Below are 25,577 nucleotides of genomic sequence, written 5' to 3'. Positions count from 1 at the left end.
ACAAACAATAAGATATTACTCAGTCATAAAGAATAATGACTTTTTGACAATATTTGGGAAATGGATGAATCTGAAACAACCTTGAAATGAAATAAACCAATACTCAAAATATCAAAGGTTGAACGTTTTCTTGTATATGTAGTCAGACGTTCTTGAAAAAGAACAAAGTTGTATTTTTGACACTTTCTCATTTCAAATTTAGTAAAAAGTTATAGTAATCCAAACAATGAGGTACTAGCATAAAAATAGATACATGATACATAAATTAATGGAATTGAATAAAGACCTGAGAAATAAACACATACACATAGTCAATATAAAACAGAGACGGGCCAAGATCATTTAATACAACAGGGTAGTCTTTGTTAATAGATGATGATTAGAAAGCAGGATGAACTTTACAAATAAATTTGAGAGTTGCAACATGTATAAAAAATACTTGAAATGGACCAATGACTTAAAAAGAACAAAATTTAAATCTTAGAAAAAATCCTGTGGTGCATGCCTGTAATCACAGTGACTGTGGAGGTTGAGACAGGAGGAATGCAAGTTCAAAGCCAGCCTCAGCAAAAGCAAGGTACTAAGCAACTCAGTGAGACTTGGTATCTAAATAAAGTACAACATAGGGCTGGGGATGTAACTCAGTGGTTGAGTGCCCCTTAGTTTAATTCCTTTACAAAAAAGAAAAACTATATGACTTAGTATTTGTTAAGGATTTCTGGATATGACATCAAAATGATACAAAAAAAAAAAGAAAAATAGAAGGAAGGAAAGAATAAAGGAAAATATCAAATGTTTGGAAGGATGTGAAGAAATTAGGTCCTTGAATTACTTCTTGGAATGCAAAATATCAAAGTTTCTATGGAAGTATGTGTGATGGATTCTCCAATAACTAAATATGGAAATAAAATATGATGCAGTAATTCCACTTCCAGGAAATATCAAATTAATTAAAAGAAGATTCTCTTACAGATATTTGTAACCAATTTTCTTAGCAGCAATAGCCAAAATTGGAGGAACCCCAAATGTTATCAACAGATGCATATGTCAATACAGATGAGCCAGGAATATATCAGGCTAACTGAAATAAGACACAGAAGGTAAATATTGCATGAGTCTACATATATGAGATACATTTAAGAGTAAAATTCATATTGACAAAAATCAGAAAAAAGAAATTACAGTAATATAATATGGATAGAATAAATGAAATATCAAAATAGAAGAAATTGAAGAAGACCTTAGAGGTAGAAAAGATTGCCCATGTTCCTGGATAGGCAGATTTAATACAGTCAAAATGGTCATACTTCAGACCTAACTTTCATATGTGAGCATACCATCAGTGTAACTTCACATTATGTTCAACCCACAAAAATGGGATTCTAATTAGAATAAGTTACATTCCATGTATGTATAATATGTCAAGATACACTCTTCTGTCATATATGTATAAAAAGAACAAATAAAAAAGAGAAAAAAGTGATATATAGATTTAATGCTATTCCCAACAAAATACCCATGACATTCTTTATAGAACTGAAAAAGAAAACATCTCTAAAATTTATTTGTAAGAATAAGAGACTTAGAACAGTCAAAGAAATCCTGATCAAAAGAGTGATACTGGAAACATCACCACACCAGACCTCAAATTATACTTCAGAGCTTTAGTAACCAAAGCAGCATTGTATTGGCACCAAAGCACACAAGAAGACCAATGGAATCAAATAGAAGACAAAGAGACAAACCTGCTTAGACACAGTCATCTGATAAGTGACAAAGGTGCCAGAAACTTAAGTGGGAGCAAAGAGAGTCTTTTAAACAAAAGACACTGGGAAACTGGATATCTGTATGTAGAAGATTGAAGTTAGATTCCTGTCTCTCACCCTGCATGAAAACCAAATCAACGTGGATCAAAGACCAAGAAATTAGACCAGAAACTCAGAAACTGCTGGAATAAAATGTCAGCTGATCATCCAACATATTGGCAACAGTTTCATTAACAAGACCTGTTCAGTATAAGAAATAAAACCAAGAATCAATAAGTGGGACATTATTAGACTAAAAAGCTCTACACAGCAGAGGAAACAATGGCGTGCTTCAATAAAGAGCATAGTGAATGGGAGAAGGTCTTTGTCACCTGTTCCTCAGGGCACTAATTTCAAGAATATATAAAGAACTCAAAAAATAAACACCAAATAAAAGAACCCAATTAATAAATGGGCCAAAGATTTAAACAGACACTTCTCAAAAGATGAAATACAAATGAATGACCAGTATATGAAAAAATGTTTAACTTCTCTAGCAATTAGGAGAATGCAAATCAAAACAAGGTAAAAATTTTTTAAAGTATAAAATAATAAAGGAAAGATAAGTAGAGTAGAGGAAAGGAAACAGGTGTAGGGAGGAGAGAAAAAGAAGTAATGGGGACTGAGTTAGAGCAAATTATAATCCATCCATGTGTAAATCTTATCAAAATGAACCTTGATATTATGTATAACTAAAACAAACTAATAAAAATGCAAAACAAAAAAGAAAAAGTCAAATTTATATAGACAAAAACTAGAATTTTTTCTGGCAAATGGGAAAGAAATGAAAGGTTATGCTTTAATGAGTACAGATTTCCAGGTTTTGATGTTGGAAAAGTTCTGGAGATAGTAGTGACGATTGTGCAGCAATGTGATTTTTTTTATTGTCACTAATTTATACACTCAAAAGGGTTTAAAGTGGTCAATTTTATGTCCTGGGAAATTTAAATGAAATAAAAATTAATATTAACAATGCAGTAATGTGAAAAACACTTTAAAATGGATGAATTTTAACAGAGATAAATTTTATGACTGGCCAATGATCAGTGAAAAGATGCTCAGAAATTGTGCTCATCATAGAAACTCAATTAAAGTCCTAATGAGATATCACTACTCAATTGGTGAGTGAGTAATGATATTTAACTTTAACAAAATATATTTGACATTTAAAAATACCAATTTCTGATGAGGATATCGACAACTGTATCTCAGGTGTACCTAATATAAGCCTAAAGCATATGCAATGCCCTATGCTTCTCACTCTCCATGGAAGTGAAGTCTTAAAAATCTACAAAATCTGTACACAAATTTTTATTTCAATTTTAAAATATGTAATGTGTGTAGTATTACTGAATTTAATTGGGCATTTCGTAGTGTCCATGTGAAGGTGGTTGTTATTAAAGGTTCCCTCTTACCCAATGTCAATAGAGAACTGAAATGTGCATTAGTGGTACCTAACTACAGTTATAAGACAATCCTCTCTTTACTCCACACTTGAAAGAGAAAGCTTGAAGAGAAGCAATAATTTCAATACAGATAGGTAATTTATGGATGGATAGAGAGGTAGATGAAACCTACAGATATACAAAAATAAAGGAAAGTCAGAAACACAGAATTATATACACAAAATTACACACACACACACACACACATATATATTTATGTAGATACAGTAATTATATGTCTTTTTGCATTTTGTACTTCACATTTTGAAAAACTGCTCTTTATGAGACTTTGACAAACTTTTCAGCTATGTCATTAAATACAATGTCTGAATGTAATAGTTTTTCAAAATACTGCAAATAATAAACACTAAATTTGAACAATTGAATGTTTTTTCAGGAAAACATACCTAATGATATTAGAGAATGAAAAATAAACCTAGATCTCCAAAGTTACAGTCCATTATTCTTTCTTGTTCAACATGAAAAAATGGAAATTTTATCTGAGTTTTATTTTAGTTTGACCAAATAAGAATCAAATATTGGTTTTAATATTATCAACTTGACATCATTTGTTGTCTTATACTCATTGAAATTATATGACAATTGTAAAATTTGCTTTCACATATTCCAGCAGTAGTACAAAATACATCTACAATAGAGTAGCTGAGAAAACATTTTTTTAAAAACTTTTAAGTGGTAAAAATAGAATATCCACTAGGTGGCAGAGCAATACCATAATTTATAACAAGAATCAACTTTTTTTTCCCACAGTACTAATTTGAAAAGTTCGAAATACGCAGTTGAAACATTATAAAAACCCATTTTCCAACATTTTAAGGACATAGAAAAATTAAAGAATAAGGCTCAGCATAATCTGCTTTAGCAAGAAAAGCAGATATCAGAAAACTGAATTCTAAAAAGAAATTGCAGTTTTTCAAGTGCAAATGAGCAATCACAAAAATCAACTATATTTTAGCACATAAGTACAAAAATCATAAATTCAGCAAAAAAGACGGATATGTAAATAGTAAATAGTATTCCCTGAACAAAATTTATAAAACTATGAATTAGTAGTAATGTTTTTCTAAACAATAGGCATTCTATTTAAAACTGTAAAACGCTGTTATAAAAAAACAAATAACAGATTACAAATGCAAAATTGAATGGGAGATACACATAGGGTGTATATTAGGAGAAATTCTATATCCATATGCTAAAAATGAAAAATAAATAAACTTTCCATATAAGAGACCTAGGAAAAGACCTTAAAGTCATAATAGCATTTAAGAGGTAATTTCAGTGTTATCTATCCTCATTAAACCATTCAAACAAAAGCAATAAATAAATCCAAATTTTTGCATCATGCAAGACAGATGTACCTATGAAGTGACATTTGCCTATAACTAAAGAAATGTTTGTTAAAAGTGGAAAGAAGTGCATCTCACATAAAACTACATTTGAAGTGTAAAGTGTGGAGAAGTCTACAGAGACAGTTTGGAAAAAGGAAAGTGGAAAACCTTCTAGTGGTACTAGAAGATAAAATCATTAAGGAAGTTTTACTTACACAACAAACAAAGTTGAAAACATCTTCAGAGCCTATTTAAAACAATATTTTATAAAACAAGAAAACTATCAATTGCTTGGACTGTAGTGAAAAACCTGGGGAAAATTCTGTGTGGGGAACGGAGAAAGGGAGAAAGAAGAGAGTGCCCTTCTACTTTGCAATGTCAAGATAAGGATGAAGAGCAGGTCAGGATTCTCTAAGAATAAGGTGGAAGTAACATAGACACTCAATGCACCAAGCCCTCAACAAGTATAGACTGAAGTGTCCATTTATATGGGTGTACATATTAAATATACCATAAATTCAGATAGATGTAAACACACATGTAAATATACACAGAACTATAGGTGCATCTGTATGCATCTAACCATCTATTTGGATGCTTACAATCAGGTATGTAGCCTTAATTCTCCTTTTACCTTCTCCAGGACAAGATGCTTTTCTAGAAATCAGATAAGTACTCTCAGTTCCTAGTACTCAACAACCTGCATCAAATACAGTACTGAGAGATTGTAAACTTTATACCCAGCATCATGAAAAAAGCAAGCATGTCCATACTCATCATTGCTATTCAGTACTTCACTCAAAGTCTACTTAGAACAATTAGACTAAGAATAAATAACAATATTTAGTATAAGAAGAAGTAAAACTATCTCCATTCACTGACACATTTTTTTCAAAAACTATTTCATAAGAGGGACACTAGACTAATAATAAAGTCATAAAGTTGCAAGATACAAGATCAAAGCTAAAAATCAAATGTTTATACTACATTATGAACAATTTAATATGTATGTTAAGAAAGCAATTACATCTCTAGTAGCACATTAAAAAAGTAAATTCTTAAGAACAGATTTCACTAAGGATAAAAAATATTTTGCATTGATAAATAATAAATCTTTACTTAAAGAAGTCAAATGAATGGAAACAGACCCAATTTTCATGAACTAAAAGACATGATATTGTTAAGTTTGCAATATTACCCAAAGCAACCTGCAGATTAATTGCAATCTGTCTCAAAATTCTAATATTCACTTTTCTTTCTTTCTTTCTTTCTTTAGTGACAAATTTAGTGGGAATTGAACACAGGCCACAGGCACATGACAGACAGGCACCCCACCACTGAGTCAAGTTTCCAGTCTTTCAACATTGATTTTTTAAATAGAGAAGCTGATTATCCATTTCATTTGGAATTGCAAGGGAACCTTTATAGCCAAAAGAGTTTTGGAAAAGAAATAATGTTAAAGGACTTACAATCACCAAATTTAAACCTTACAACAAAACTTCATGAATAATGCATAAATCCTATTGACACTGGATTAGATGTATACACCAATGAAATAGATCATAGATCCCATATATAATTACTACACACACACACACACACACACACACACACACACATCCAATTCATTTTTGCGAAGTGTGGAAAGTCTATTCAATGTAGAATACACTCTTCAAAATATAATGCTGAACAATTAAATTTCCCCATGCAAAAAAGACTGATGTTAGACTCCTATATGACAGAATTCAAAATAATGAACTAAAAATGGACTGATAACCTCAAATATCTAAAGTTATAAAAAATCTTAGAAGAAAATATTGGGTTAAATCTTTATGGATGTTATTTGATAATGGATTCAACACTTAGAGTAAGAGTATAAAAAATATATACACAAATCGATCTCCATAAAAAATAAAAACACCACCTGTGCATCAAAGAACACCATTAAAGAATGAAAATATAGCCTACAGAACAAGAGAAACTATTTGCAGGTGATATATCTGATAAGTAACTATTATCAAGAACACAAAGAATTTGTAGAATTCTGCAAAGGACAACAATCTCATTTAAATATAATTAGAAGACCTGAATACCTTTCTTCGAAGATGATATAGAAAAGGTCAATAGCACATAAAAAGATTCTTAGCATCATTAGGTATTAGGGAAATGCAAGTCACAACCACAATAAAATAACATTACATAATTGCTTGAATGGTTATTAAAAATTTTAAACATATACACACGTAGAAAATAGTGTTGGTGAAGATATAAGTATTTGAAACATTTCTAGTGATGCACCACCTACATAAAATAGTTTAGTAGATTTTTAAAAAGTTAAACATATAGTTGTTATATGCTCATAATTATATACTTCAAATAGTTCAAGTGAGAAATTCAAATAGATACTGGTGTACCAATATTCACTGCAGTGTTATTCACAATAGGCAAAAAGTGAAATCAACTAGTGTCTATCAATAGAGAATGGATAAACAGAGTATGGTGTAGAGTAGAATATAATTAAATGAAAACAAGGAATGAAGTTTTGACAACAAGTTCAAAATGGAAAACATCAAGGGTGCTAAAAACATATTGGAAAAAGATTGCTTCTTCAACAAATGGTGCTGGGAAAACTTGAAATTCAGTTTATTCTATGTAGTAGAATAAAATTTAACTCCTATCTCTCACCCTGAACAAAACCCAACTCAAATGGATCAAAAACCTAGGAATTAGACCAGAACTCCTGTACCTCCTAGAAAATAATTAGGCCCAAAACTGCAACATATCAACCCAGGAATTAGCTCCCTTAACAACACTCTCAAGCACAAGAAGTAAAATTTAAAAATCAATAAACAGGATGGCATCAAATTAAAAAGCTTTCTCCTCAAAAAGGATACAATCAAAAACATGAAGAGAGAGCCTACAGGATGGGACAAAATCTTGCCAACTGCTCCTCAGCTAAGGCATTAATAACTAGGATATTCAAAGAACTCCAAAGACAACACACACAAAATAATAACCCAATCAAAAAATAGGCAAAAGAACTATTCAAACAGGTCTCACAAGCAGAAATAGAGTCACAAATAGATGAAACAATGTTCAACATCTCTAGTCATTAGAGAAAAGCAAATCAAAACTACGCTGAGATTTCAACTCATTCTAGTCAGAATGGCAATTTCAAGAGTACAAGCAACAATAAATATTAGCAAAGATATAGGGGAAAGGCACACTCATTGATTGCTGGTGGGACTGCAAATTGGTGCGATCACTTTGAAAAACAGTATGAAGAATCCTTAGAAAACTTGAAATGGAACCACCATTTGATCTAGTTTTCCCACTCCATATGCATACATGGAAGTTAAAATCAGCATACTATAAGGACACAGCTGCATCAATTTTTTAGCAGCACAATTCACAATAGCTAAGCTATGGAAACAAACTAGATACCATTCAACAGATGAATGGATACAGAAAATGTGGTATATATACACAATGGAGTATCACTCATCCATAAAGAAAATGAAATTATGGCACTTTATGGTAAATAAATGGAACTGAAGACTATCAGGTTAAGTGAAATAAGCTGATCCCCCACAACTAAAGGTTGAATGTTGTCTCTGATATGTGGGTGCTGACTCACAATAGGCAGGGGGAGGGAGAGGGGAGTGGGAAAGACAGTAGAATGAATCCTATAAAACTCTTCTATGTCTGTATAGAATGTATCACTGAATCTCGACATGGTGTACATCCATCAGAAATTATTTTAAAATATAACTATGGGTAAATGGCAGAAGATCAGTAGAGTGGAAGGCAGGGAGGAGGAGGGAAGGGGAATGGAAGGAGAGGTCCTAGGACTAGATTAGAAGATGACATATTCCATGCTTTTATAATTATGTCAAAATGGATTCTACTGTCACATAAAACTAAAAAGAACCAATGAATTTATTAAAAACACTTAATCCATTATAATTACTAATATACAAAGAAACAAATATTTTATGATTCCTCTTATCAGAAACATCAAAAATGAGCAAATTGGCCCATGCACATCTCCAGCTCCTTGACTTGGCCCAGAACCCAGAGTCTCCAGTGCTGCAATCGGGCCCAGCCCGCAGTCTAGTGCCTGTACCCCACGCTGTCTAACTGATCATCTACCAACAAGTGGGGTTGCCTCTGCCCACTATCATGGATCATTTCTGACCTGAAGTCCACCAGTCCTAGTGGGACAGATCCCTTCTTGGGAAACCACATTATCAATTACCTCTCAGGCATCCAGCTACTGAAGACTAGGAGGTTTGAACTGTAAAGTAGAGTTTCACTGTAGAAATTTTTTTTATTATTGATATTATTATGATTGTTACTATTATACCTACTATTTTTCCTAGTTTTCTTTTTTTCCTTATTGTATTATTCCCTCTATTTTCCTCTTTCTATCTGTTTCCTTGGAGACTTTTTCTCCATTTTCTCATGCTAACAACCATTTTTTAAATTCCATTGTCTCTATTTCTATGATGTAGTACCTCTATAGACTCACTTCTTATCTCATTAACATTACATCCTATACCCTTCCCCATCCTCTTTGTCCACCATTAGAAATTGCAGTCATTGTTGCAAACCCATCATTTATGCTGTGGATAATAATCAAACTCATCATCTCTGTTTATTAAGACATTACTATTAATATCTTAATAGGAACTATTTGGGTTAAGGATGCATATTGTTTGTATTGCATGCTGCTAATATTGATCATCCACTTTAAGGTGAGGTACTGGAAACCTGCTGGGACACTATAGGCATATGGGGGAAAATGGCAATACCTCAGATTTGCCCTGCTAGAGAGGAACAAACATGAACAACATGAAAAAATATGAGAATAAAGAGTCCCAAACAAACCTAGATGCTATATTAAAAGAATCCAATGACAGAATGGTAGACGAAATGTGAGAAAGAATCTGCTGAATGTGCATAATTAAAATGATCTGAGAAGCAAATGAGTAGGAAAGAGCAAATGCAGGCAATGAAGAATCACACCAATAAACAGTTAAAAGATCAAATGCAGGAAGCAAGGGATTATTTCAATAAAGAGATAGAGATTCTGAAGAAAAAAATAGAAATCCTTGAAATGAAAGAAACAATAAACCAAATTAACAATTCAATAGAAAGCATAACCAACAGAGTAGATCACTTGGAAGACAGAACCTCAGGAAATGAAGACAAAATATTTAATCTTGAAAACAAAATTGGCCAAACAGAAAAGATGGTAAGAAATCATGATTGTAACCTCCAAGAATTAAGGGATACCATGAAAATACCAAATTTAAAAGTATTGGAATTAAGGAAGGCACAGAGAAACAAACCAAAGGAATGAATAATATATTCAATAAAATAATAGCAGAAAATTCTTCAAATCTGAAGAATGAAGGGTAAAATCAACTACAAGAGGCTTACAGGACACTAAATGCACAAAATTACAACAGATCCACACCAAAACACATTATAATGAAAATATCTAACATACAAAATAAGCATAGAATTTTAAAGGCTGCTAGACAAAAGCATCAGATTACATATAAGGAGAAACCAATAGGGATATCAGCGGATTTCTTAGTCCAGACCCTAAATTAGAAGGGACTGAAACAACATATTTCAAGCTCTGAAAGAAAATGGATGCCAACCTTCAGATTTGGTGACAAAATAAAATCCTTCCATGACAAACAAAAGCTCAAAGAATTTACAAATAGAAAGCCTACACTACAGAACATTCTCAGCAAAATATTCCGTGAGGAAGAAATGAAAAACAACAATGTGTGTCAGCAAATGGAGGCACTACCCTAAAAGAATAGTCAATTAAAGGAGAAACCAAGTCAAGTTAAAAACCAAAAAATAAGCCAAAATAACTGGGAATACAAGTCATATCTCAATAATAACCCTTAATGTTAATGGTCTAAACTCATCAATCAAAAGCCATAGACTGGGAGATTGGATTAAAAAGAAAGAACCAACAATATGCTGTCTTCAAGAGATTCATCTCATAGAAAAAGATACCCACAGAATAAAGATGAAAGGATGGAAAAAAAAACATAACACTCAGTAAAAAAGCGTGAGTTTCCATTCTCAGATAAAGTGGACTTCTAACCAAAGTTATTCAAAAGTGATAAAGGAGATTTCATACTGCTTTAGGGAGGCATAAATTAGCAAAACATATCAATCATAAATATTTATACCCCAAACAAAAGCACATGCATGTACATCAAACAAATCCTTCTCAATTCCAGGAACCAAATAGACCACAACACAATAATACTAGGTGACTTTAACACACATTTTTCACTACAGAAAAGATCTTCCAGACAAAAACTAAAAAAAGAAACCATAGAACTGAGGACCGCAATCAATAATTTAGACTCAGCAGACATATATAGAATATCCATCCATCAGTGAGTGAATACACTTCCTTCTCAGCAACACATGGATCCTTCTTTAAAATAGACCATATGTTATGCCACAAAGATACTCTTAGCAAACACAAAAAAATAGAGATACTATCTTGTAGTCTATCAGATTATAACACAATGACATTAGAAATAAATGATAAAATTTTAAAAATGTATTCCATGAGACTAAATAATACAGTATTGAATGATGCATGGATAACAGAAGACATTCAGGGGAGGGATAAAAAAATTATACATAAACAAGAACAATGATACAATATATCAAAATCTCTGGGATGCTATGAAAGTAGTACTCAGATGAAAATTCATTTCATGGAATGCATTCAGAAAAAGAAGAAAAAGTCAACAAATAAACAACCTAATATTATAGCTGAAAGCTATAGAAAAAGAAGAAGAGACCAACACCAAAAGTAGTAGAAGACAGGAAATAACTAAAATCAGAGCTGAAATCATAAAATTGAAACAAAAGAAGCAATTCAAAAAATTGACAAAACAAAAAGTTGGTTCATAGAAATAATAAACAAAATTGATAAACCCTTAGCCACACTAATGATGAGAAGGAGAAAGAAACTCAAATACTAAAATTTGTGATGTAAAAGGAAATATCACAACAGACACTATTGAAATACAAAACATAATTAGAAGCTATTTTGAAAATCTATACTCCAACAAAATAGAAAATCTTGAAGACATCAACCTGTTTGTAAAGACATATGTTTCACCCAAACTGAATCTGGAGGACATACACAATCTAACCTGATCAATGAAATAGAAGAAGAAATCAAAAGCCTACCAACCAAGAAAAACCCTAGACCAGATGGATTCTCAGTCAAGTTCTAGGAGACCTTCAAAGAAGAACTCATGGCAATACTCCTCAAAGTATTCCATGAAATAGAAAAGGAAGCAACCCTTCCAAACTCATTCTATGAAACTCATATCACCCTGATATCAAAACCAGACAATCACAGATCGAAGAAAGAAAACTTCAGACCAATATCCCTAATGAACATACAAATACAAATGTTCTTAAAAAATTTTAGCAAATTGTATACAAAAATATATTAAAATGATAGTGCACCATGATCAAGTAGGTTTCATCCCAGGGATGCAAGGTTGTTTCAACTCCAGAAATCAATACATGTAATTCACTTCATCAACTGACTTAAAATTAAGAATCATAAGATTATTTCAATAGATTCAGAAAAAGCATTTGATAAAATACAGCACCCTTTCATTCTCAAACACTAGAAAAAATAGGGACGGGAGGAAAATACCTCAAAATTGTAAAGTCTATCTATGTTAAGCCCACAGTCAATATCATTCTAAATGGAGAAAAACTGAAAACAATCCTTCTAAAAACTTGAACAAGACAGGCATACCTTCTTTGACCACTTCTATTCAACATCTTCCTTGAAACTCTAGCAAGATCAATTAGACCAAAGTAATTAAAGGGATATGAATAGAAAAAGAAGAACTCAAATTTTCACTATTTACTGATGACACAATTCTTTATTTAGAGGATCAAAAAAATTCCACCTGAAAACTTCTAAAACTCATAAATAAATTCATCAAAGTAGTAGGATATAAAATCAACCCTCATAAATATAATGCATTTTTATTCATAAGTAATGAATCTTCTGAAATAGAAATTAGGAAAACTACCCCATTCACAATAACCTCAAAAAATAGATAAAATACCAGGGAATCAATCTAACAAAAGGGTTGAAAGACCCCTATAATGAGAATTACAGAACACTAAAGGAAGAAATTAAAGAAAACCTTAGAAGATGGATGTTGGGACTAATGACACGTTAACTAACTCAGGCTGACTCCTTAATCCCTCACAAGTAAGCTAGATCAAGGCCTCAAAGGCAGTTTCAATAGTTAATGAGGATAAATCGAACCACCGTCAGGGATTGGTTAACAACAGTTTGGCGAACGTGATCAGCTTGTACTTGCCATATAGTCCTATAGGACTCTCACCTGCATGAATCCCCCATGCCTTGCTGACCTTTAAGCTGATTGATTCCCGCCTAGCCTACACCCTACATAAAAGCTGTGTGATTTCCTCAATAAACGAGATTCCTGCTGTGCCTCGTGTGCTGACAGACCTCCCGGCTCTGGTGTGTTTCCTTTGCCACTGACACTCAACATCCTGCCGGTCCCGTATTCTCCTCAGGTGGGCCCTGAGAGGTACATCGAACCTTGTTGCCCTACAGGGAGCAACAGATGGAAAGATCTCCCATGTTCTTGGATAGGCAGAATTAATATTGTCAAAATGGCCATGTTACCAAAAAGCATTATACAAATTCAATGAAGTTACAATTAAGATCCCAATGATGAACTTACTAGAAATAGAGATAGCTATCATGAAATTCATTTGGAAGGATAACATACCCAGAATAGCTGAAACAATCCTTAGCAGAAAGAATGAAGCAGGAGTTATCGCAATACCACAACTTCAACTATACTATAGAGCAATAGTAAGAAAAAACAGCAGGGTATTGGCACCAAAATAGACAGGTAGATCAATGGTACAGAATAGAGGACACAGAGACAAACTCACATAAATACAGCTTTCTCATACTAGACAAAGGTGACTAAAACATGCAATGGAAAAAAGATAGGTTCTTCAACAAATAGTGCTGGAAAAACTGGAAAACCATATGCAGCAAAATTAAACTAAAACCCTCTCTCTCATCAACTCAAAATGGATCAAGGACCTCAGAATCAGACCACAGATCCTGCACCTTATAGAAGTAAAAGTAGGTCCAAATCTTCATCATGTCAACTTAGGACCAGACTTCCTTAACATGACTCCCAAAGCAAAGGAAATAAAAGCAGGAATTAATAATTGGGATAGAGTCAAACTGAAAAAGCTTTTTCTCAGCAAAGGAAACTATCAACAATGTGAACAGAGAGCCTACAGAGTAGGAGGAAATCTTTGTCACACATAATTCAGATACAGAACTAATCTCAGGAATCTATAAAGAACTCAAGAAACTTTACACCAAGAATACAAATAACCCAATCAATAAAAGTACTAAGGAAATGAGCAGACACTTTACAGAAGAAGATCTGTAAGAAATCAACAGATATATTAAAAAATGTTCACCATCTCTAGTAACAAGAGAAATGCAAATCAAAACTACCCTAAGATTCCATCTCACCCTAATTAGAATGGCTATTATCAAGAATACAAGCAATAAGAAGTGTTGGCAAGGATGTGGAGAAAAAGGTACACTCATACATTGCTGGTAGGTTTGCAAATTAGTACAGCCACACTGGAAAGCAGTATGGAGATTCCTTAGAAAACTTGGAATAGAACCACCATTTGATCCAACTATTTCACTCTTTGGCTTACACACCAAGGACTTTAAATTAGCATACTACAGTCACACAGTCACATCAATGTTTATAGCAGTTGAATTTCCAATAGCTAGATTGTGGAACCAACCGAGATGCCCTTCAATAATGAATGGATTAGGAAACTATGGTATAAATACACAATGAAATATTATTCATCCATAAAGAAGAATGAAATTATGACATTCGAAGTTAAATGAATGGAGTTGGAGAATCTCATGCTAAGTGAAATAAGCCAATCTCAAAAAGCACAGGCTGAATAATTTCTCTGATAAGGGGTCTGGGGGGAAGCAAGAATGGAGCAAGGATGGATTGTACAGGGGATAATGATGCTGGGGAGGGGGATGAGAGGAAGAAAAGATAATGGAATGAAGCAAATGTCATTACTCCTGTGTACATATATGCTTATGCAAATGGTGTGACTCCGTAAAACAAGAGATATGAATGTTGTACCCCTTTTGTGTATAATGAATCAAAATAAAATAAATGAAAGAAAATCATTGAAACATTTAGGTCCATTTTAGTGAACATTTGAAATTACTATTTGGTTTCCAGTTGGTTTCAGTATACCTTAATGAAAAAATTGAAATTTTTCTCAGTTAATGAAAAAATGAGACAATTCAGAGAAACAGGTTGCAGATCACAGGTTGCCAACAGTATAAAGAATGGGGAGTTATTAAATAGTTACAGTGCTTCCATTTTGAGTGATGAAAAACTTTCCAAAAACATATTGATGATGATTGCTAAAATACCGAAAATACAATTTATGCAATTAATATGTATACTATGTACCTGGGAGTGAAGAGAGAACAAATTTAAAGCATGTGATCTATGGAGTTAGAAAAAAATGCTTTTAGACTCTATTGCTGAGAAATACATCATGAGAAAAAAAGAAGAAATAATCTCAAAATGATCATGGTTCAGAAACAGAAAGAATAAAATCCTGGCATTTGTGACTACTTGGAACAGAAATAGTGATCATGTGTTAAATGAAATAAGCCCAACAGAGAATGGCAAAGTACCCTCAGATCTCCCATGTATGTAGAGTCTAAAAAAGTTTATTTAGTGTAAGTTGAGATTGGTGTTTACCTGTGTGGAGGGAAGGATGGAGATTGATCATATTGGAGTAAGAAGTTCTGGCCTGTAGTTGCACAGCAGATGATTATAAATACTAATGATGCATGGTGTATTTCAGATTTTATATATTAGAAAGATGTGAATGTTTTCACCATAAAATACGAGGAAAGGAGATATGTTTAATGTGTTATAAACATTACATAATGTATACGTGTGTTGAAATTACACATTAAACCAAAAATTTGTGAAATTATTATGGGTCAGTTAAAATGTAGACCTTATTAAAATAAAAAATAAGCAGAAAAAAAGAGACTTGAGACTATATTTCATTACAAGGATGAAGTTTATGGTGAAGCCCTTACATTAAATGTTGTCAGAAAAATGAACAACCAAGGACATTAAGAAAAGGAGGGCAGTAGATTGTGCTTTCTAAAAGTTGTATTAAGTAATAAGAGATGCATGTCAAGTATTAGTCATTCTTTACAGATTATAGATTGAGACAGTGCTATCATTTCCTCCACCCTTTTTAAAAAATATTTTTAGTTGTAGATGGGCATAATACCTTTATTTTGTTTATTTAGTTTTTCTATGTGAAGCTGGAGATAAAACCCAGTGCCTCATGAGTGCTAGGCAAATGCTCTGTCACTGAGCCACAATCCCAGCCCTTCCCCCACCACTTTTTTTTATCTTCATTTTTTTATTTGTTCTTTTTAGTTACATGTGACAGTAGAATGTATTTTGACCTATCATATATACATGAAGTATAATTTCCATTCTTGGGCCAACCATTGAGTCTTAATGACAGAACTGAATGAAACTTAGAGAAGTCAACTTTTAAGTCCCTATGCTTTGGATTTATACAACCAGTGACTAGATCACCAGTCTCCTTTCTGACAGTCAGGTGATCTTTCTTACACATGCTAGGACTTAGTAAATATTCTAGAAAAGTCAGTGAAAGTATCAAACTCACTGATTTCAATGCCATTTACATTTACATATAGTGATTCTGGCATGTGGGTGTGGCTTCCAAAATTCAGAGCAATGTACATTTTGCAAACCTACTAAGGACCCAGTATAGCCAATTCTCTTTTTATTCTTTGCAAAGGGGTGAGCCTCAGGTCCTTTCCTTCTAGGTAATCAGTTCCTCCTTAATTACTTCCATAACAAATGAAAGCAGATCTTATCTTAGTTTACCAATATTCATTTAAGGGTGGGTCTTGATTGATAGAATTATTTTTAGATGTTAAACAATTTTTTTTATTCAACTGTTCATTCTCACCTTGGTCAAATTATCCCAATGAGATTTTCAGATTCACAGAGACTGCAATAGATATTACAGGTAAAATATCTCTCAGGTAAAGCTGTGGAACTCAAACAGGAAATCAGTTGTTTTCATTTTCCCCAGAGACTATGACCAATGAGCTATTTGAAGATGGGCAGAGAACAGTTTTACAGGTGAATGGTGAAGATACCAACTTCTTCCCTTGTTGAATATCAAGATTAAAATGGGAAAAGACTCAAAATGTTCTTAGAAACAAATTGAGTCACTTTCCCTTAGAAAACAGGTAAGTTCTACCTTCAGGATTTCTCAGAATTACTTGAATGGTGGGTTTATTAATATGTACCCATTGAATTTATTGCTTGTTTCTGAGTCTGTTATAATTGTGAATCATTGTATATATCTTAGATTTAAAAAAGCAACTGGTGAAACAGAGATTAAGTTTTATTTAAATAATGTACACTTCATCATTTTCTGTAGACCAGTAAGAAATAAAGATTTAGAATTTATTATAAAAATATTCAATGATACTTGTGATGAGTATTTATTAAAAACTTACAGGCACCATTTATACAACAAACTGTTAATACTTTGCTCCATCTATTTCTTGATACAGAGCATGTACTGCAACTACATTTTTGAACAATCATGACATGATAATTTATCCTTCAAAATTACATAAGTATTCAAAGCAGAGCAATGATACATTTTCATGATTTGAGGGTTAAAGGGACATAAAAAGAAGGGCGTCATGATTTATATTTCAGTGAAGACTGGAGAAAATATTATGGAAGCAAAGAATACGTCAGTCAACTGAATGTGTCGTATTTGCAGTCGGCATTTCCTATTTGCATATACATATAAACACCACTTTTTCTATTGCAATTCAGCTAAACCTGAACTGTTAAAAATAGGAAAATAGAGAAGATAACATGACTATTCTTCCAGGATGGGTGATGGGGTGAAGAATCTGGTGCCCTCAGCTCTATTCCACACATTTGGGCACCACCAAGCGAGCAATTTAGTCAGGGTTTCCGGGAGAGACACCTGGGTTTTAACCTGTAAGACAGAGTGTGGCTGCCACCCTAAGTCAAAAGACTTGGAATAGTGGAAGGATGCAGTGTTGGTTTCAAGTGGCTCCTTTTGCTAATGCACAGGATACTGCTAGAAATCAGGACCATTTTAAATGACAATCTCTGAATCTCTGTCATTCTTCAGGAACTTTGAAGGGAAATGTTCTCTATTGTGTGTATTTACATGTGTTCAGTATTTCACGAAATGCTTAAACTGATACCACATATTAAAATGGGCTTAGATTTCATGTTTTCAAACATTAAAAGTACTGTTTTCAATAATTTGGCAAATGAATATTGATTAGTTAGGAGATCAGAATATAGTGTGGGCTATAAAGAATGAAAAGGAATTAATATTTTAAAGCAAGATGTTGACAGAGCTATGTAACTGATTAAAATTTAATAATTATTGGAAATTAAAAAAAACATTTGGTCATTTAGATAATGTATTATACATATCTAAATATACATATCTAATACATTATCTAAATGACCAAATGTTTTTTTAATTTCCAATAATTATTTATTTAAAATATTACTATGAGAGAACCAGATAAATATCACACTTCTTGAAAATTTCAGTGAAAAGCTCAATGATTTGAGGTTTTGTTCACTTAGCACAATACCTGCCCCCAAATAGATAATGGTTAATTCATTGATTAGAGCTTATGCAAATTGACAGGCTACTTTTTTTTTGTTTACTTAATAGACAAGAACATGAAGTTCAGAAAGTTTATGCAATTTGTCTAAAATTGTTTTAAATCAAAATTTTTGCATATCTGGAAACATCTGATTTTGAAGTGTAGATTTGTGAGTAATAGAGAATTGGTTCACTCCGTGCTAACACACATTTTTTTTTTTTACTAACCTTATATAATTATAGATGTGAAGGGATGTAGAAGAAAAACTGGGTGGTAACAGAGTACATTTTACTATTTTTTACTTCACAGTCTGATATTATTACTGCAAAAGGAGCTATAAACTGAACTGGGTCCACAACATAATCATTACTGTCAATTACAGAAAATACAAGACATACATTGGATATATATTATGTGTATGTATGTGCACATATACATTTTCCATATATATATGTATACATGTTCTCTTTAGTGTGTTTGTGTATATACTGTGTAGTGTGTATGTGTGTGTGGTGCAGGTTCTAAGACTTTGACTCCTTGTTTCCATCCACTCATTCATTAGAACTACTGTGATTAGAATATGATCTCATTTAGAGTTGTCCAGAAGACATAGGATGTGGCAGGTGCTTTGTGATTGTGAAGAATTTAACTTTTTATTTCAAAAGATCCACTTTTGGTAGTCAAGCTGTGTGATTTTGGACAGAATTCATATAACATTCTAAGTATGTGTGTGTGTATAAATAATATATATTATATATTATACAACACATATGTTGTAGCAGTTGATTTCATCATTTGGATTTCAGAGAACTTATATGTCTTTTCCAGAGAAGTTATTCAGGTTGGTCAATAAGAAATTGATTCTAGGCTTCTGACTTCTACATTCAAATCTTCAAAAACTTTGCCACATTACCTGTCCACTAGCAAGAGTAGGAGGAGTTCTGTTAATAGCAACCTAGTGAAAGGAGCACAGGTGTTCCGTTCCCTGCATACCTGGGGCTACCTATTGAAAGAAGAGAGATGTGCAAATGGTGGTGGTTTTCTCTGAAGGTAACTATGAACTGAAGTTAGAAATTCATTTTCTGAGAGCAAGGTTGTGTCTTCTCTACCATTTTCCTGTGGAAGGAAAGAGGACACTTGACAAACTTTAGTTTGCTCTGCCCATTTTACTGGCTGCATTCTCTAAATATGAAAATCTCAGTGGAATAACAACTTGGATTTCCAAATACTATTAACAATGTGTGTGCCCGAATGTATTGTTTTCACAAGAAGTAATTTTTTTTCTTCCTTCAACAATGTGAAATCTATAGTAAATGTAAAATATAGATGTAATGATTTCAGGGCATCATAATTACATACAACACATAAGCTGGGTGGAGTACAATATCTTTAATTTAAACATTTTTTTTAAATTTCCCACTGCAAAAGCTTTGTTACTGTACTACACACTCACAGCTAGTTTTCACCTCCATGTTTCCTCTGGACCTATTCGATTCTTGTCTCTTCTTCCAGTCCGATCATCTCATCAACTCTGAAGTTTATATAATTTGCCCATTCTATGTTAGTGTTCATTAGCTGTAGAAATTATTCCTTTAAAGCAAGTTACCAGTGGTAGATACTTAAGCTTATGATAATGGATATGATTTCTAAAATTACACATTTACAACCATAATTATTTCTTCAATGCTTTTTGTCTTTAGTCATGTACTGATCACAACATGGATGAAATTTATTTTAAATTTATTCAACAGATATATTATAGACATCAGGCACTCTGTTAAAGAATGGAAAATAAATATATAATATACAGACACAAAATTTTAAAATAAGTAGCAATTAGGTAATTTTAATTCAATAACTTTGAGTGTGCACTTAACATATAGTTTAGTCATAGGCTGAAAATAAGATTGCTTGACTCCATATGTTCAAAAGTAATTATAAATTATGTAAATGGTTGCCTATTGTTTTCCTTGATGTAAAAGGTCTTTCCTTACATCACCTCAATCTCTCAAATCCCCACAGCATTCATACACTGATATCCACACCCACATACACACCACATGTACACACACATTCACATTCACTACACTTTCACACACACACAAACAAAAAACAACAACAAAAAAACACAATCAGTCATACACATAAACATTTCTTTTTACTCCTTGGAAAAACACTGTGCTGAGTCAAATCAAAGAGAAGAACCAATAGCTATGTTGCTAGAGCCAATTTGCTTTGGAATGAACAGAATTTTCTTCCTAATATAACAGAGGATTTTTAAGGTTGGAGGGGGAATAAAACAACAATGGATGTAAAAGATTTTGATAGGTGAAACCTTAGCTCAACAGTGCCTGGCACTAAGGAAAAATATTACTGCCTCTGCATCATCCCTGGATTTTCTCCCTAGCTCTGGGGCAGGAGTGACTCAACCAGGAGACCTGTGTGGATGCAAAGGCAACCATTCTGCTGCAACAACACACAAGTGTCTGGACCAGGGAAGACGACTGGGAGTTGGGAACCAAGACATGGAGCTAAGACAGGTTATGAGCTTTACAAGACCCAGAAGAAAAAAAAAATATATATATATATATAATATTAGTAACTCATTAATGCAGAAAATTAATAAATAGAAAGTCATTAGTGGAAACTGAAGGGTAAATGGTTTTCCTTCTCTGAAAGGCACATGCAGCTCAAACTTAAATTTTTGAACATTCAGACATTACTTTTTAACTATTAATACATAATTGCTCATGACATAGTGAATGTCCTAAATTTGTGAGAACAGCATTAACAAACAGAGAAAACACTATGATTTTTCCTTACAAATATTTTAATGTTTTGTAAGAAAAAAGCATGTGTGGTTTTTGTGACTGTCTTTCTTAAATTTGAAGGAGCAATTTTCTCTTTCATAAATTAAGAAATGCAAATGGTTAATAATGGAGTTCATTTTAAAATATTATTTTCCAAGCTTTGTTTTAAAAATGTGTTTTTATGACTTTTCAGAACAGAAAACATAATCATAATTTAGTAGCTAATGTGGTAGTAATTTGTAAAATTCCTTTATAAGATCTCCACATCATTTCATTGCCTTTTTTTTTTCTCTCTATTCTTTGTCCTTATGTTACCAATCCTCCAGGATGGTTTTAACTTCTTGCAATATTTCCAAATTCTAAAAGTCCTCAGAATGGTAATTATCTTCCTTTTTTCATATAATCTATAATAAAGTCCTTTCTCCATAATAATATCTGTTTATTTTTCTAAGAAAAGCATTTAAAAAAATACTATTTGGGATGCGGAAACACCTTTGATGTAATTTTCTTTTGGTTTCTCTAGAAAAATCTCTCAGAAGTTTCTTTCATATTTATAGGATGATTTTGATTAATATATTGTGGTGTAACTTTTTTAACATAAATTTATTTTTAGAGCCAAATTCATTAGAAGTTACAAAGATTTCCTATATATACTTTACCCTACACATGCACAGCCCTTCAAAATTGATTTAATTGACTAACAATATGCATGTAAGTTTCCTCCATGTCTTTTTATGCCTTGATGACCCATTGTATATTAGCATTGAATAATAATCCACTCATTTTTGTTTTTGTTTTGGTTTTTAAGTTTGTTTGTTCACAAAATCAATGAAAGACAATTTTGATTCTTCCAATTTGGGGCAATTACAAAGAAGAATACTATAAATATAATTATTCATAAGTTAATTTGCTCATATTCTAAAATTAATTTGTTTCTAAAGCATTTCTTGTCTTTTTTGTTTTTCTTTCACAGAAGCATTAAAGGTCTTTCAATGAGACCCAATGGTCTGATTTGTTCATCTGATTTAGCTATGAATGGATAGGAAAACAAATTTTATAAAAAGTTCCTTAGGTTTTATGGAAAATGCTATTACATTTGGGATAATCGGTATAATGCCACTAAGAGTATGCCTTAACAATTATTGTCTTCTCCCTTTCACCAGTTATTTGTATTCTTTCCATTGAAATTCAGGAAATTTGATCCCCTAAATCCACTTTATTACATATTCTGATGCACTTATTTCATTGTTGCCCAACTGATTGCTAAATGCTACTCTATGAGGTGCATGTGAATACCCTACGAGAAAGTTAAAGATAGCATTTCAATAACATGTTTAAATTTTTCTATTACCCAAAAAATATGTGTCATTTTATGTTCCAAACCAATGCCCACATTTTTTTCAAAATATCATTTAAAACATTTTTATAATATAACTTACTGCTCAAGTACCTCCTTAATTGCTTTGGCTCAGATACTTTTTATACAAGTAACTGCAACTATTTCATCTCAAAAATCAACAAAATTAAGATTACAACATTTTTGCTAGGTCTGATTAATATTTCATTACATATTCCTTTAAAGGTCTAAATCCTATTGCCTTCATTCATTCTGTTAATGATCTATGACAGAGTTTCTAACTACTTAATTCATATCTAGTTTTTTTTTATTTTATAAGTGAATAGTTGATGATTTTTTTAAATTAACTATGTTTCCTTTGAGAACAGAATATGACACCAAACTTTTCCCACAGCATTTTTCATCTCGGTATTTCTCAAAGTATATATCAAGGGATTGAACATGGGAGCGATGATTGTGTAAAATAATGCAAGCACTTTATCCTCAGGGAAAGCAGCATGAGGTCTAAGGTAGGAATAGATGGCTGGCATAAAAAATAAGACTACCACTGAGATATGAGATGCACAGGTAGAGAGGGCTTTAGGTCTTCCTTCAGCTGAGTGATTCCTTAAAGTGAACAAAATAACAGCATAAGAGAGAAATAAAATAACAAATATGACTAATAGGATCACTCCTGAACTGACAACCACAAGGACACCGATCACATAGGTATCTGTACAGGCAATTTTTAGCAAAGGAAAAATATCACAAAAGTAGTGATAGATTTCATTTGGACCACAGAAAGGCAAGTGCATTGTCATAGATAATTGAGGAAAAGAATGGGCAGCCCCACCAACCCAGGCAGCTAAAATTAGGAAGTTGCATTTTGTCCTGTTCATGATCCTCATGTAGTGGAGAGGTCTGCAGATGGCAATGTAGTGATCAAAAGCCATGGTTGTAATAATGAAGATCTCAATGCTGCCAAAGAAGTGTGTGGTAAAGACCTGGAACATACAATAACCATAGGAAATGGTTTTGGTCCCCTCTAGCAGGTCACTGATCAATTTGGGTGTAACACTGGAGGTATAGCAGATATCCAGAAATGATAACTGGCTAAGGAAATAGTACATGGGTTGGTGGAAAAGAGGGTTACATAGAATGGAAATGAGAATCAGAGAGTTTCCTACCAGCAGGGCAACAAAACAGAGTAAGAACAGGATGAAGCAAAATATTTGCACATTCTTGTAATCAGAAAGTCCCAGAAGAATGAATTCTGAGATGTTTCTCTGGATTTCCATATATTAAGTTGGGTAAGTAATTCCACAAATAAATTTAATATCTGAAAGACAGAAAGAAACCAGAAATTTAAGTGAAAAAGAAACAACCTGATTACCATACTACAAAATGCACTAAAAATTAAATTAACATGCATGGAATCATAAGATTAAGTAACCTTGATTCATAAAAAAATGCTGTTTCTTATTTATTATGTCTTGTATAAATATAGAATGGGTTAGCAATAATAATTGTGTATTTTCTCAATTTTACATGTAATTATTTAAAAATATTTCAATCTTATTTTGAAAATTGAAAACATTACTGACATTCACATAATTAAAGTGAAAGCTGAATTTTTCTAATAGAAGAAAAAATTTTAAATGATATGACTTTCCTATTAGCATAAATATGAAAGGAAAAATAGAAAATTCAAGTGAGAATTATTATAATTGAAACAAGTAAGATTTTGTTGCCAATGATGATGGTAAGTAAAGAAACCTCTTAAGAAAATTAAAACTGTAAAATGAAGAAATAAAGGATATTAAGCAATGCTGAAGAAGTAAGGGCAGTGACAGCACAGAGGGTACACACCAGGAAGAAGGAAAAATGAACTGACCAATGGGATCCTCAAGCTGATTGTCAGACTCTCCAGGCCTCATTTTCCTCATCTGCACCAAGACAATGTTGCAGAATTCAGAAGGCAATGATGAATCCATGGAATGTTGTGAAATCCCCAAGTGTCATGCGAGTTTGATGATCCATAGCTATTCAGCTCCTACACTTTTTCCTCTTTAAGTTCGTAGTTCAGCAGTTAATGAAGTTGGGATGCACACACATACTCCAGTGAAGAAATAAATAGAAAATAGCACAGGGTTAGAGCAATGTGAATTTAATGAATGTGATCAGGTAAACCTCAATATTGATATTGTGTTTGTAAATAATAGTAAGATAGACTACTGAGAGGTTATTCTAGGGCATTTCTTAAAACTAATCATAATTCTTTTCTTTTCTTTCTTTCTTTCTTTCTTTCTTTCTTTCTTTCTTTCTTTCTTTCTTTCTTTCTTTCATCTGTTTTTACTTGTTTATACCTTCAAACATATAGCCAAATGATTCCTTTATTTTGGGGAGTATCAAAAGTTCTGAAAACGTAGTTACTTGACTATAAACATTGTTGATGCCCTTATATTTAAGGTACAGTGTCCGCCATATATTTAAATACTTTTAGTGCATTTGAGTGTGACATGTGTAAGCTTACCTCAATCAGATCAGATGAGAGTAGTCTATCATAAGATAGCCTGTATTCTGAAAAATGAGAATTTTTTCAGTGTGTAAAAATTCAAGCAGCTCTTTCTTGATATGAATATGGAAGAATACATAAAAGCCTCAGAATGGAACAGAACAAAAACCATGACCTTCTTAAAAATGTCTATAGCTCCAATGTTCTTAACTTAAATTGTGCTTATAATATTCCACAATAAAAAACAAAGAAGACCAAAATATTTCATAGCAACAAAATTATCACATGCTACAAAAGCATTAGTAACATTTAGAATGAAATTGTCTAGAAAAATTTAAGAGTGTATAATAACCTAAAACTTGGTTGGTGGAACTCTCCACAAACCCATTTGTAGGAGTAATTCACTGACCATCAGGTCTCAGTAAGTGG

General features: G+C 32.5%; 1 protein-coding gene across 1 annotated transcript; it reads right to left on the bottom strand.

Moving 5' to 3' along the window:
* Nucleotides 1–23,001: 23,001 nt before the first annotated feature.
* Nucleotides 23,002–23,931, bottom strand: LOC124959197 (olfactory receptor 4P4-like). The gene has a single exon (XM_047517795.1). The coding sequence runs from the start codon at nt 23,929–23,931 to the stop codon at nt 23,002–23,004; it is 930 nt and encodes a 309-aa protein (XP_047373751.1).
* Between the last annotated feature and the right edge of the window lie 1,646 nt (nt 23,932–25,577).

The sequence above is a fragment of the Sciurus carolinensis genome, chromosome 11 (assembly GCF_902686445.1).
Source record: "Sciurus carolinensis chromosome 11, mSciCar1.2, whole genome shotgun sequence".
In the NCBI taxonomy this organism is placed as follows: Eukaryota; Metazoa; Chordata; class Mammalia; order Rodentia; family Sciuridae; genus Sciurus; species Sciurus carolinensis.
This window is presented reverse-complemented; position numbering and strand designations above follow the sequence as displayed.

Bases quoted from the DNA above. Each gene is read 5' to 3' on its own strand.
- LOC124959197 (XM_047517795.1), bottom strand. From the start codon at position 23,931: ATGGAAATCCAGAGAAACATCTCAGAATTCATTCTTCTGGGACTTTCT.